Source organism: Mytilus galloprovincialis, chromosome 1, assembly GCF_965363235.1.
Source record: "Mytilus galloprovincialis chromosome 1, xbMytGall1.hap1.1, whole genome shotgun sequence".
NCBI classification, from domain to species: Eukaryota; Metazoa; Mollusca; class Bivalvia; order Mytilida; family Mytilidae; genus Mytilus; species Mytilus galloprovincialis.
The window spans coordinates 77905503-77919602 of NC_134838.1; the positions used below are offsets into that span (position 1 = coordinate 77905503).

General features: G+C 34.2%; 1 protein-coding gene across 3 annotated transcripts in view; it reads right to left on the reverse strand.

The window, feature by feature from the left end:
- Nucleotides 1-12460, reverse strand: part of LOC143084920 (uncharacterized) — a 32152-nt gene extending 19692 nt beyond the window's left edge. For all 3 annotated transcript variants that reach the window (XR_012981207.1, XR_012981208.1, XM_076260998.1), the window contains exons 1-2: nt 12131-12460; nt 1549-1746 (exon numbers count right to left, since the gene is read on the reverse strand). Coding sequence is in view for 1 of the 3 variants with exons in the window: in XM_076260998.1 (XP_076117113.1) it covers nt 1549-1746; nt 12131-12428 (496 nt within the window). In the remaining 2 variants the exon portion in view is untranslated. The remainder of the gene's footprint in view (nt 1-1548; nt 1747-12130) is intronic.
- Between the last annotated feature and the right edge of the window lie 1640 nt (nt 12461-14100).

Consider the following 14100-nt stretch of genomic DNA (forward strand, 5'->3'; position numbering starts at 1 on the left):
GATACAGAGGCTCCAACTTCCAACAAATAACTTCTTATTTTCTACTTATGGCAAAACCTTGAAATTAACACTTGAAATCCAGATTTTTCCAAAAATGCACATAACAATAATCGATGGTGTGAGTCAGTTAATTTTTGCCACAATTTTTTACTTCTATATAAGAACATGGGTGAAAGTTATCTGGGTTGGTAAAACCGGAAAAGTATGTCAACGATTTTTTGGATTTTGCCCTACCTATAACTAGAGACTATCAGCACAGCTCATTATGTATACCCCATGCTCCTTCATCTGCCAAGCCCCATTAGTCAGATGACTTACATCAGATATTAAAATACAGTGCTCAAGTAGTTCAAATTTCAATGATTTACCCACCTAGGCTCTACAATACAACTATGAAATGAAGAAAACAAGCTTACACAATTAGAGACACGAAGTGGATGACATTTTACTACCATATACTAAAGTAGGTCAAAGATCAAAGTGACCTAAATTTGGTACATGACACATCATATTTGTATAATGCATCCATATATCAAGTTTAATTATCCTAGGTGCTACAGTGGTACTATCATAAGTGTCAAAGTCAAGGTCACAGTGACCTTGATTTAGTACACAACACATCGCCTTTGCATGATGCATCAACATACTAAGTTTGTCAATCCTAGGTGCTATGGCACAAAAGTTCTGCACAAGACACGAAGTGGGCAAATTTTACTATCATAAAGGTCAATGGTCAAAGTCAAGGTCATAGTGACCTAGATTTTGTACTTGACACATCGCATTTCGATGATGCATCCATACACCAAGTTCGATAGTCCTGGGTGCTACAGTATTGTAAAAAAAATCTGCACAAGACACGAAGTGGGCAAGGCTTTACTACCATAAAGGTCAAAGGTCAAAGTCAAGGTCACTGTGATCTAAGTTTAGTATGCGACACATCACCTTCCCATGATGCATCCATGTACCAAAATTGATGATCCTAGGTGCTATGGTACAAAAGTACTGCTCCGACAGACTAGGTGATTCCTATATACATGGTATACTCATAAATAGTGGTACAATGTATATATACCTATATACGCCCACCCGCCCGCCTGCCTGTCGTACCTTGCCAATCTGATAACCGATTTTTACATTCGTAAAATCCCAGTTAAAAATCCTAGGTGCTACGGTACAAAAGTTCTGCTCAGCTCTGGACACAAAATTGACAAGGTTTTACTATTATAAAGGTCAAAGTCAAGGTCACAATGACCTAAATTTGGTACATGAGTCATCACCTTCCCATGCATATGATGCATCCACAAACCAAGTTTGATAATCCTAGGTGCTACGGTACAAAAGTTTTGCCCCCGACATTAAACGGGACAGACGGATGGATGGACGGACGGACGGACAGACAGACAAACTTCATTTGCGGGGGGTATAATAAGGCAAACTACAGATTATACTGATCTGATGATTTTTAGAAGTCTTTCTTTTTAATTAACAATTAAGAAAAAAGACAAGGGATTGCAAAGCTCACGTGAATCATCTCAACAAAAATCTTACCTATAGATGTATTCCCAAGATTCAGGTCTTCATGACATGCTGGACATTTTTTCAAATCTGCAGGCCAACTGTGATGGCCATCAATCAAATATTCTGCTGAAGGAGCTAACAGTACAAACAAATGATGGGAAAGGATTGCTTGTATTTCTGCTTCACTCTTTGCACTTTTGACCTTCTTTAAATGTTCGATGTTCTTCTCTAAGAAAACAAAAGAAAACTTTTTATCAAAATATAAATTACATGATATACCAATATACCTATTCACTGTACATTAGACCATATACTTGAGGCTCAGGTTAGCCTGTATCGCTCAACTGATTTAAACAAGCATTCTGTGAGAATTGCTAAAGCAATTTTTTGTTAAATTTTAATGTCGGAAACACTGGAACCACTAAATGTCAACAAAAGTTTAGCTCATGTGTGCTTCAAGCAATATTCATCTTGTGATTTCACTTCATATTTTAAAAAATATTTAGAATATAAACCAACAGAAAATGTCCTTAATTTATACTTTGAATGTTGCTAAACTTTTTTTGTTGAGTATAATTTTGAAAAGGGACCATCCAACATTTCCAAGGGCCATTCTACAAAAGTTTAACAGTCAGAGCTCAGACATAAACAAGTCTATTTTTGTTTTTGACTTAAAGAAGTCAAAACATGTATTTATCATAAAAATGTGTTTTCAATTTTAGACTTATCTAAGTCATAAAATGACAGACTTGTTTAGGTCTATTTATGTTGATGAAAAAACTTAATTTCACTTGGTGGCCAAACTACACAACCTATGACAGCAAAAATCTATCTGAGAGTTCACAAGGACTTGAGCTATCTATATGTAATTGTCTAATTGAACATCCTTACTAAACACAGATGTTTTTCCTCATTAAGTGTAGTTCCAGGTGGTTGCACTAAAAGGTTAATTAACATTATCTCCGATTTTTTAGACTCTCATTCATATTTTTCTTTAGAAGACAAAGCATTTTCTTTCAATGTTGTCATTATTTGATTTAGATGCATGACCTCCTTATAAATATGCGTGGGTCTTGAAGTTAACCAATTTTTATCACTTATCGACTTGTAGGAGTCGATATTTGCAACTTTTTGATTCTGGTCAATTATTTCTTGCTTAACAACATTTGACTTATTAAAGTCGCATTTTGTCTTGCATTAAAGGGAGACTAATCCTAAAACTTACAAATTTAGACCTCTATAAGTCAAAAGCAGATTCAGACTTATTTATGTCTGAGCTCTGACTGTTTAACCCAAACTGGCCAAGCAGTTTCAGAAGATTTTTAATTGATTTTTTGCTCAATTTCTTTTTTAGTAAGGGCGGCCGTCGCCAGGTGGGGTCATGGGATAAACTGAAGGAAACCGCATTATGGCCACGTTTGGTTCAAAAACGCAAGATTCATACCACATTGTCCGTAATTTTTCACCATCAAAAGTTTTGCAATTACACATCTGACGTCATCAAAGTTACCAGTTCATGGGGCAACTGGATGCCAGTTATACTGTAAACAAAATTTCGTATAGTGGTACATGTATCTTTAAACCAGCTAAATAACTTCTTACTAGTGTTAATGTTGCATTATATAATTAGAAAGCCATAGATATACGTCATGTCGCAATGACATAGAAACTGCGGCACAATAACTAATGTCTCAGTGCTTAATTCAGGACATCCTGGGGGCTGTGCGAATGCAAAATAATCAAGTAATTATCAGAAAAATGAATGAAAACTTTAAATCGTCTAAATTAACAAATATCCTGGAAAATGAAAATCTCACTTTACTGTCTCAAGTATGAAAATCTCACTGAACAGTCTCTATTGTGTGAAAATCTCAATAAACAGTCTCTAATATATGAAAATCTCAATGAACAGTCTCTCATAAAAATCACTAACCACTTTATTTAACCAGTCCATTTCTTAATCTTCTCCTTTACAGCATGGGATCCTATGTTAAAACTATGTTGGCTGCCTTGGTTAGCCGATTGGGTCGTTAATTCATTACATTTATAAAGTAATGGACCCTGGTGCCAAGTTTGGTCCAAATTGTCCCAGTGGTTTCCTAGTGGAAGATTAAAATGTAAAAAGCTAACGAAGACAGACAGACCCCAAGTGGTAGTGATAGGCTAGCTCACATGAACCTTCGGGCCAGGTGAGACAATTAAACGATGGGATTTCATGATCTCAACACAATGGGATTCAGGAAAGAGCATTTTATTTCAACGCAAATTCAGGATTATTTGTTAATGGGAAAATGATTATGTTGTTGATAAATTTTTACACTTTTTAACTTGGCACTTGTTAACGTTACATCAGGAATGTAATTATAACGCAAATGTTAGATTTACATCCAGGTAAGGGGCAGCAATTAATTACGGAATAATGCTGATGTAACAGTAACAAAAAAAATAGAATTACATGGATTAAGGTAGAGGCTGACACTGGTCATGTGACTTTTGAAGGAATTTGATATAAAAGTGGTGAAATGTTTTACTTTTTGAATTCTTTACATTTATTTTGTAAAAGTTTATGAAATTAAACTAGAATACATATATAAATTGATTATGTCAACATTTTACATGGGACATTTTAGCGAAAACAAAAGGACGTTTTAGCAGCTTAGTATAGCTAGACATTTAAGCGCCGATTTTTAGGACAATTTAGCGAAAATAAAAAACATAGTCATGATAGTAGGACATTTTAGCGACATTTTTGGGAAAATTAGCAGGAAATAAATATATATAAGAATAAATAATATATAAGAAGCACTGGCACTAAATTTAATGTATTATAATTCAAGTTGTAATGTAGCATATTTACATTGTACTAAAAACACTCGATTGAAAAAAAAAACACTAAAAATACTGGTTAAAACTCTTATTAGTTTAAAATATCAAAATATTGACTTAAACAGTAAAACACAGCACTACGATAAGTGTTATTTTAACTGCAGCTTATAATAATTCGATTGAAATCTGTAACTAAGACTTTCAGTATTTGTCAACTCTGTATCTAAAACAATCACGGACTACAATTCTGTTCCCCCAATACGTTTCAGTTACTTAGGATAACGAAGTCATGGTCGTTCTTACAGAAATTATTGATCTCAAATGCTGAGGGACATTTGACGCGTGTAAGAAATATATAATAGAAAAATACTTCCATAGCCAACGAAAAAGATAAGAATTAATTGGTACATACATTTCAGTTCAGGATTACACAAAATGAACTGGCCAAAACTGGTCAATTAAGTCATGTGTAAAACTAGAAATTATACATGTACATATAAATAATAATATGCTTATTTTTTTAAATATGTATTACTCATGTTACTAATTTTATACAAATACTTGGATTTGTATCAAAAATGATACTACAGGTAAAATTTCAATGAAATGTCCTTATTAAAACACAGGTAAATTTCGCTAAAATGTCCTATCCAAAATACAGGTAACCCAAATTTTACGTCGCTAAAATGTCCTATGAAGTCGGCGCTAAAATGACCCTATGTACTTTTTTTCCTTTTGCTAAAATGTCCCATGCCCCCTCATCTCACCTACAATGAACTTTCCATCAATAGCTATAGGTGCACAAGAATCAAATCCCTATTGATCATCTATATGCACATATCAAAACACACCCTGAGATTGGTATAAGGTTACCTTTATATAATTTAATCGTACCCAGGGTACAGATATACAGGGTTTCCTCTGGGCTGAATTTTTTTTTTAAGCCAATACTTGAGCCAAAAGCCAAATTTTTGAGCCACTTTGAAATTTTTTGAGCCAAAAATACTTCAAATGTTTAGACAATTATTAAATTGTTTACTTTTTACCTGTTGCTTTATGTGTTTGCATAACTATTGTTTATGTATTATGTTACCTTTCTTTATATGTAATATGTTTAATCTAATTAGTAAATTAAAAATTACCTGATCAATCCAATGTTTGTTAAAAAATGGTTTCAAGTTACAATGTGTTTAAAACGATAGTAGTTAAATAAATTACAACTTTCTCCAAATTATATGAACAAGAGTGCACACACTGAAATGTCTCGCCTGCTCTCCATTATCACTTTTAATGTGAGAAAATTGACCTAAACATGCAAAAAATACCACATAATCACTGACCTATGATCATGATGATATAAGGTCAAGTTCAGCAGAATTATATCAGACAGACATGTACACCCTAAGACCAATCTATGAACCAAATATACTTGCCCTATCTTTTGTAGTATTAATTTAGAGAAATGGACTTAATCACGAAAACTTAACGTTGATCGCTGAACCATGAAATGAGGTCAATGACAGGTAAACTGTACCAGACAGACATGTACACACTAAGACCAATCTATAAACCAAATACAGTTGCCCTATCACTTGTAGTATTAAAGAAATGGACTTAATCAAGAAAACGTAATGTTGATCACTGAACCATGAAATGAGGTCAAGACAAGGACAGATGAACTGTACCAGACGGACATGTACACCCTAAGACCAATCTATAAACCAGATATAGTTGTCCTGCCACTTGTAGTATTAGAGAAACATTTAGAAATGAACTTAATCACGAAAACTTAACGTTGATCGCTGAACCATGAAATGAGGTCAAGGACAGGTGAACTGTACCAGAAGGACATGTATACCCTAAGACCAATCTATAAACCAGATATAGTTGCCCTACCACTTGTAGTATTAGGGAAATGGACTTAATCACGAAAACTTAAAGTTGATCGCTGAACCATGAAATAAGGTCAAGAACAGGTGAACTGTACCAGACGGACATGTATACCCTAAGACCAATCTATATACCAGATATAGTTGTCCTACCACTTGTAGTATTAGAGAAATGGACTTAATCACGAAAACATACATCAATTTTCAAGTGGTCAGTGAACCATGAAAATGAGGTCAAGGACAATTACGTATGCCAGACAGAAACTTCATATCATGAGGCATCTACATGCAAAATATGAAACATTCGTCGCAGGCGAGACAAAACTATTTACCAATTGACAGAAGGGATTTATTCACCTGAGTCTGAGACCATTAATTAGCACTTTTTTTTAAGGTTTATGTACCCTTCTGTAGCCATTTTTGTAGGAACTTTTCAAACTTCAATTGTATCAAAACTACAGATATTATGAATAATAGAGATAGGCCATTTTGTACATATATTTGTGGCAAATAAATCAAGATTTTTATAGAAAATCCACAGCCTTTATCCTTGTACTCTCATATTTGGCAATATGATGACTGATAGATATAGAATTATTGCATGCAGTGCTTAGCATTGATTTCCTTAAAACAAATTTATAAATGTAGTTATTGGTTAAGACAAGTATAAATATGGCCAAAATCAAGTACACCTTTTAGGGTGCGCTCGACTTTAGTGACTCAGCACGAGGTGTTTTGGTATTACAGGTTACTTAGAACTTTTTGTAAAAAATAAACACTAGCACATTATAGAAAATCAAGTGAGTAATTTATGTTTCAAATTTTATAACAAAAATCTCTGTATTAAAGGCTGTGGATTTTCTATAAAAATCTTGATTTATTTGCCACAAAGTCCTCTTTTTCTATCAAATGCAATGAAACCGTAAAAAATAATGCTTTGCATCAAGTTTCCCCTTGGAACATGTACTAAATGGCCTATCTCTATTATTTATTATATCTTTAGTTTTGATACAATTGAGGTTTGAAAATTTCGTACAAAAATGGCTACAGAAGGGTACATAAACCTTAAAAGTATTTACCAATCGTATCAAAAGATAACCAGATGCTCCGCAGGGCGTAGCTTTATACGACCGCAGAGGTTGAACCTTGAACGGTTGGGGCAAGTATGGACACAACATTCAAGCTGGATTCAGCTCTAAATTTGGATTGTGATTAAATAGTTGACACAGCATAGGTTTCTGACACAGAATGAATGTGTTCTAATGAACTTAAAATTTTTGTTTTCTCTTAGAGTAATTCACTATGCTGTTGAATATTAATCCTCTCAAAAAAACTAATCTCAATTAAAATTTCTAATGGAGTTTGCAACAATAACTACTCATTTAAATACATCATAAAATATTAAGATGTAAAAAAACTGCTTGTTATCACTGAATGGTAAAGATTATTTTAATTTATCAGTTGGTAGTAAAAAGTGAATATACATTGTATATTGTATATAACAAAGATTTAAGTTGATTCTGGACAAAGAAAGATAACTCCAATTAAAAAAAAATCTTGCTATTGCACAATATTTTGCAATTAAATATTTCTTGCTTACTATTCTGGACAAAGAAAGATAACTCTAATTTAAAAAAATTTGCTATTTCACAATATTGTGCAATTAGATATTTCTTGCCATTGCGCAATACTGTGCAATTGAAAAGACTTGCTATTGCACAATACTTAATATAATAATTTTAGATCCTGATTTGGACCAACTTGAAAACTGGGCCCATAATAAAAAATCTAAGTACATTTTTGGATTCAGCATATCAAAGAACCCCAAGATTTCAATTTTTGTTAAAATCAGACTAAGTTTAATTTTGGACCCTTTGGACTTTAGTGTAGACCAATTTGAAAACAGGACCAAAAATGAAGAATCTACATACACAGTTAGATTTGGTATATCAAAGAACCCCATTTATTCAATTTTTGATGAAATCAAACAAAGTTTAATTTTGGACCCCGATTTGGACCAACTTGAAAACTGGGCCAATAATCAAGAATCTAAGTACAATTTTAGATTCAGCATATCAAAGAACCTAACTGATTCATTTTTTGTCAAAATCAAACTAAGTTTAATTTTGGACCCTTTGGACCTTAATGTAGACCAATTTGAAAATGGGACCAAAAGTTAAGAATCTACATACACAGTCATGACAGTTAGATTCGGCATATCAAAGAACCCCAATTATTCAATTTTGATGAAATCAAACAAAGTTTAATTTTGGACCCTTTGGGCCCCTTATTCTGTTGGGACCAAAACTCCCAAAATCAATACCAACCTTCCTTTTATGGTCATAAACCTTGTGTTTAAATTTCATAGATTTCTATTTACTTATACTAACGTTATGGTCCGAAAACCAAGAAAAATGCTTATTTGGGTCCCTTTTTGGCCCCTAATTCCTAAACTGTTGGGACCTAAACTCCCAAAATCAATACCAACCTTCCTTTTGTAATCATTAACATTGTGTTTAAATTTCATTGATTTCTATTTACTTAAACTAAAGTTATTGTGCGAAAACCAAGAATAATGCTTATTTGGGCCCTTTTTTGGCCCCTAATTCCTAAACTGATGAAACCAAAACTCCCAAAATCAATCCCGACCGTTCTTTTGTGGTCATAAACCTTGTGTCAAAATTTCATAGATTTCTATTAACTTAAACTAAAGTTATAGTGCGAAAACCAAGAAAATGCTTATTTGGGCCCTTTTTGGCCCCTTATTCCTAAAATGTTGGGACCAAAACTTCCAAAATCAATACCAACCTTCCTTTTGTGGTCATAAACCTTGTGTTAAAATTTCATAGATTTCCATTCACTTTTACTAAAGTTAGAGTGCAAAAACTAAAAGTATTCGGACGACGACGACGACGACGCCAATGTGATAGCAATATACGACGAAAAATTTTTCAAATTTTGCGGTCGTATAAAAAGCTTATCATCGATTTCCTGTTACATGCTTAGTTGATGAGTAACATCTGATAACTTCTGAATACCGCAACATGCATGTTCCGAAGTAACGAACTAGAAAATGACATCGATGTTCGCAACAACAGATTAGAATGACCAGAAATCTTTTGCGCCACATTTCTGCGCCAAAGTAAATATTTTTGCGCCAAATTAATAGATTTATCGCCAAATGCGCAAATAGCGCACGCCAGCGGAAAGCCTGGATATACATTATAGGAATGTTCACAAATCTCATTAGTGATGTCATATTCACTAATTTGCATCTCATTTAGTGTCATTTTGGTTGGCAAGTAAACAGACTAATAAACAATGGCCAATTACTCGATAACAAGAATGTGTCCTCAGTACACAAATGCCCCACTCGCACTATCATTTTCTATGTTCAGTGGACCGTGAAATTGGGGTAAAATCTCTAATTTGGCATTAAAATTAGAAAGATCATATCATAGGGAACATGTGTACCAAGTTTGAAGTCGATTGGACTTCAACTTCATCAAAAACTACCTCGACCAAAAACTTTAACCTGAAGCGGGACAGACGGACGAACGAACGAACGGACGACGGACGGACGAACGAACGCACAGACCAGAAAACATAATGCCCCTCTACTATCGTAGGTGGGGCATAAAAATCCCAATTTTCAAACTTTAATTGCTTTGTTATTTCTAGATCGATTTTTGGTCTGTAAATTTAATTTTAAATCAGAGTTGGAAATAGCAGCCCGACCGCCAGTCCATGACTGGCTAATTTTTGGCAGGGCTGGCTAATATTTCCCCAAATTTATATAGCCATCTAGTAAATATATTGAAATATTGCATTCAGGGCTGGCTAGAATTTTTTTTTAGAAAGTTTTATTTTCATCTGTGGAAATTTGAATTTATTATTGAATTTTGAAAATTCATCCATGCATACGTAGTTTGGAAAAGTTTGAAAATGAACCTACATTTACATACACCAGATAACTGAATATTTATTCCAAAAGTTTACCATTACTAAGAGCTTTCAAAATGATTTTAAGAACCAAAAGAATTTTATAATTATCTTGAATAATAAAAAAGTTACAAATGTATGACGATTTAAAGTTAATACCCGCACCTTTATGCATTTTTTTCCCACCAAAACAAAAACACAGGTGACCTGTGACGTCATGGCGAACATTCCTATAATAGACGTATTTACACTTTCGTCCACCATTGCACAAAATCATACAGGATTCCGCAAAATTTTGTGTCACAAAATAAAATGTTTGACGCCATAATTTAAAAGTGATTGTCGAGTGACATCAAAAGGTTATTCGAAGACAATTCTTGGGGTCATTCGGAGCAGAATTCCAGGTGTAAATTCAACTATAGTACCCTGGGTACGTTTATAACAATTTTAGTTACCCAGGGTACAGTTATACATTCAAATAGTACCCAGGGTACTTAGATATAGTACCCAGGATGACAATGACCCCTTCAGCCTTACTTTTCAATACCATACATCAAGGAAGTAAATTTAAAGTCAGTGAAACATTAAAAAGTCCTTGCATACATGTACATTATTTGACAGTAATAGGAACCCCAGATGACCTTGTTGCCACTAAAATGTTTAAGGCGAGAATTTATTGCGGTGGTTCCGCATTCAATATCAGGTTTACTCTCTGCAGTGGGACCCCTGATTTATTTTGGGTTATTTTGGTTATGCAAGGTACACCCCCCCCCCCCAAAAAAAAAAATTATAGAGTAACTGTACGTGGAGTCGTACACTTAAAAACTGTTAGCAATTGACCCCTTAACTGAGTTGTCAAAGATAAAACTTTTGTATTTGAGCAATAGAGTATTATGAAGAGTTGTAAAGGGTCATAGTTTTACATGTCACGTGTGCCTCGTTTTGAAATTATACAACAAAACATAAATAAGATATGGCCATCTGCAGGCTAAAATCGGCACTTCTCATATAGTAATAATTTTTAAAATCGCCTCATTACACGTAATTTGTATAGAAATAATGTGAACATCACAACTGACCAGTTTTTGCCTGCTGGTTTGCTTACTGGTGTCAGAAAAACAAGCCAGATTGCCATTTTTGCATTATTTCCTGGTAAACAATGGTAAACGAAATCAAACAAACCAGTAAAATAGCACGTGCAAAATCACAATTCTTTATTCAGTAACTACTTAAATTTGTTTGTCTTACAACATTTATCAATTGCATCAAGTTTCTTCAATATAACGTTGCCCTCTTTGTTGTTTTTGGGAGAAAACTGTGTTTTCCTATTTTTCCAATTTAGGTGCATGCGTACTAACTTTTATTTGTGGTTATTTATATTATTTTACCGTAATTATTTACACTATACTGTTAAATCTGAGGCAAAATAAACCTTTTGAAAGGCAAAAATGTTTATTTATCATAGGTAACGTGAAGAGCAATATTTTACGGGTTTACGACTCCACGCCCTTTTTCTTCAGGATTTCTAGGGTTCAATAAATCAGCTTGCATTAAGAAATGCCAGTCCCCATATTTAAAAACCAAAACAAAAACAAAAATCATAAAATACCCGTCCATTTACCAACACATGATCAAATAAAATCACTGGGCCTATAAATGTCTCAAAAGTGTACGACTCCACGTCCGGTCACTCTACATGTTAGCTATATGTATGTCATGATTAACTCAGTGGCGGATCCAGGGGGGGGGGGGGGGTTCCGGGGGTGCGCACCCCCCCTTTATTTTTGCCGATCAATGCATTTGTATCGGGACATATGTTTTGCACCCCCCCCCCCTTTGCCCTGGGTGCCCTGGGTTAGCACCCCCCCCCCCCCTTTTCGAAAATTCCTGCATCCGCCCCTGTAACTAGTGTCTTTACTGAAGTTCTATAAAAACTTTCGTGTCTATTAACTTACCATCTCTTAAAAACTTTAATACACATTCTCTTAAAAGTTCAACTATACGGTCTCTTGAACCATTAAATTTCTTGTTTTCACGGTACAAATTTTCCACAACTTCTACAATGGCGTCGCACCAGAACCATGCAAAAGGCACCGCTAGTCCTACGTCATATTTGATGTCTAAGTCTGAAAATGTTACCGGATAAGCAGCATCACAAGTTTTTATTTCTATGCTCGAAAACAGACTTCCTAAAACTGAGCCTGAGGAATTTCGATTTCGGTAATCAAAATGTTTCCGGAGAATGTCTTCCATTGCGTTATCTGATTATGTGCCCCTGTATGTATGTTCCGCTTTAGTAGGAGGAATCCGGGTCCGTTCGCGCCCATTCACGTTCGCACCCACTCATGTTCGCCCCCTTTTACTTTCGCACCCTACATGTTCGCGCCCAATTTTCATTGGTTTTGTGTTTAATAACTTTGTCATTAAGTTTTGGCAAGTGTATTCTTATAAGTATATTTGTTGTCATTGTTTCAAAATAAAGTGAGACAGCATTTTATTTTGTTGTTGAATAAATTTTAATCATGTTTTTGATAGTGTATTGTTAAAAATAACAATTTGTAAATAAAGTGGGTTTCTGTCAACGTTTTATTTTGTGTTGAATAACTCTTAATTATGGTTTGGTTAGTGTATTGCTATAAATTTGTTTCATTGACTTGTTTCAAAATAAAGTGAGATTCTGACTACGTTTTTTTTTTTTGTGTGCTGAATAAATTTTATCATGTTTTGGTTATAATAGTGTATTGCTATATTTTATTGTTTCATTGTTTCAGATCAAAGGGACCAAGCTGTTAAAAACAATTATCTTTTGTGTTTTTTAATTAAAATCTTCAATGTTTTACTCATTCCAAGCTAAATACATTCAGTATTTACACCAAAGCAATTTAAAACAACAATCATGATTTTCCAATTATTCAACTGGAATTTGATTAAAATTGGGCGCGAACGTGTAGAGTGCGAACGGACCTTGGGTGCGAACGTGCGAGGTGCGAACATGTAGGGTGCGAAAATGTATTGGGCGCGAACGGACCTGATACCTAGTAGGAGCACCACCATGGGTTATGGTGTAAAAAGGAAGACATTTAACACACTGTATCGATACAGATTTAATGTGAGCATTTGCCTATCCAGTTTCCCAGCCTGGCCGTGACGGGTCTTACTACCAGAAAGTTAACCTTCCCCAAAACAATAAGTACAATGTAATAAAGCATACGAACACACCCACTCACCTGACTCGCTCATCCTCAAAAATATAAAAAATGCATATTATAAAAAAAACATTATATACAAAATAAAGGATAAGGTCACCCCGGATGCCCCTGATTTTTGGTAAAGGTCAACCTCTACCAAAACAACCAATCATCTTTTGTCATAGAAAAGTAGTCCTTAATAAATAAAATAGTCCCACTTTGACTTTGCATATATGCCACGGAGTCAAATTACAGGCCTTAAGATATAGGCGAGTGTAATATTTGAAAAAGACGTCTAGTTAAGGACTTTAATGCACCCACCTAACACACGGCTAATTTTTTTTTTTTAAATGAAAGAATAATGATTAAACTTTGATTTTTCAAGTGCCCGGTCGTCACAAAATCGTACGGTGCAGTTTTTGTAAAATTGACGTTTATTTCAGAAATTAGTTGAAAATTATAAAATTACGACATGTTTTTCAAGCAAAGGAAATTAGTCGTATCTCTTCTTTTAGACAGAATAATTAAGTGAATTAGATTCTTAAAATAATGAAAAACAATATTTACAACTGTAAGTCCGCATGCTTTTGCATTCCTTCTAAATATTTGACATTTTGTACGAAAATTTTCATAATCCCGACCTTTTCGGATCTACAATTAAATTGTTATTAAATGTTTTTGCACTCTATCCGTTTTAGATCACACCAAATTACTCATCAGTTATCGTTTTTTTCATT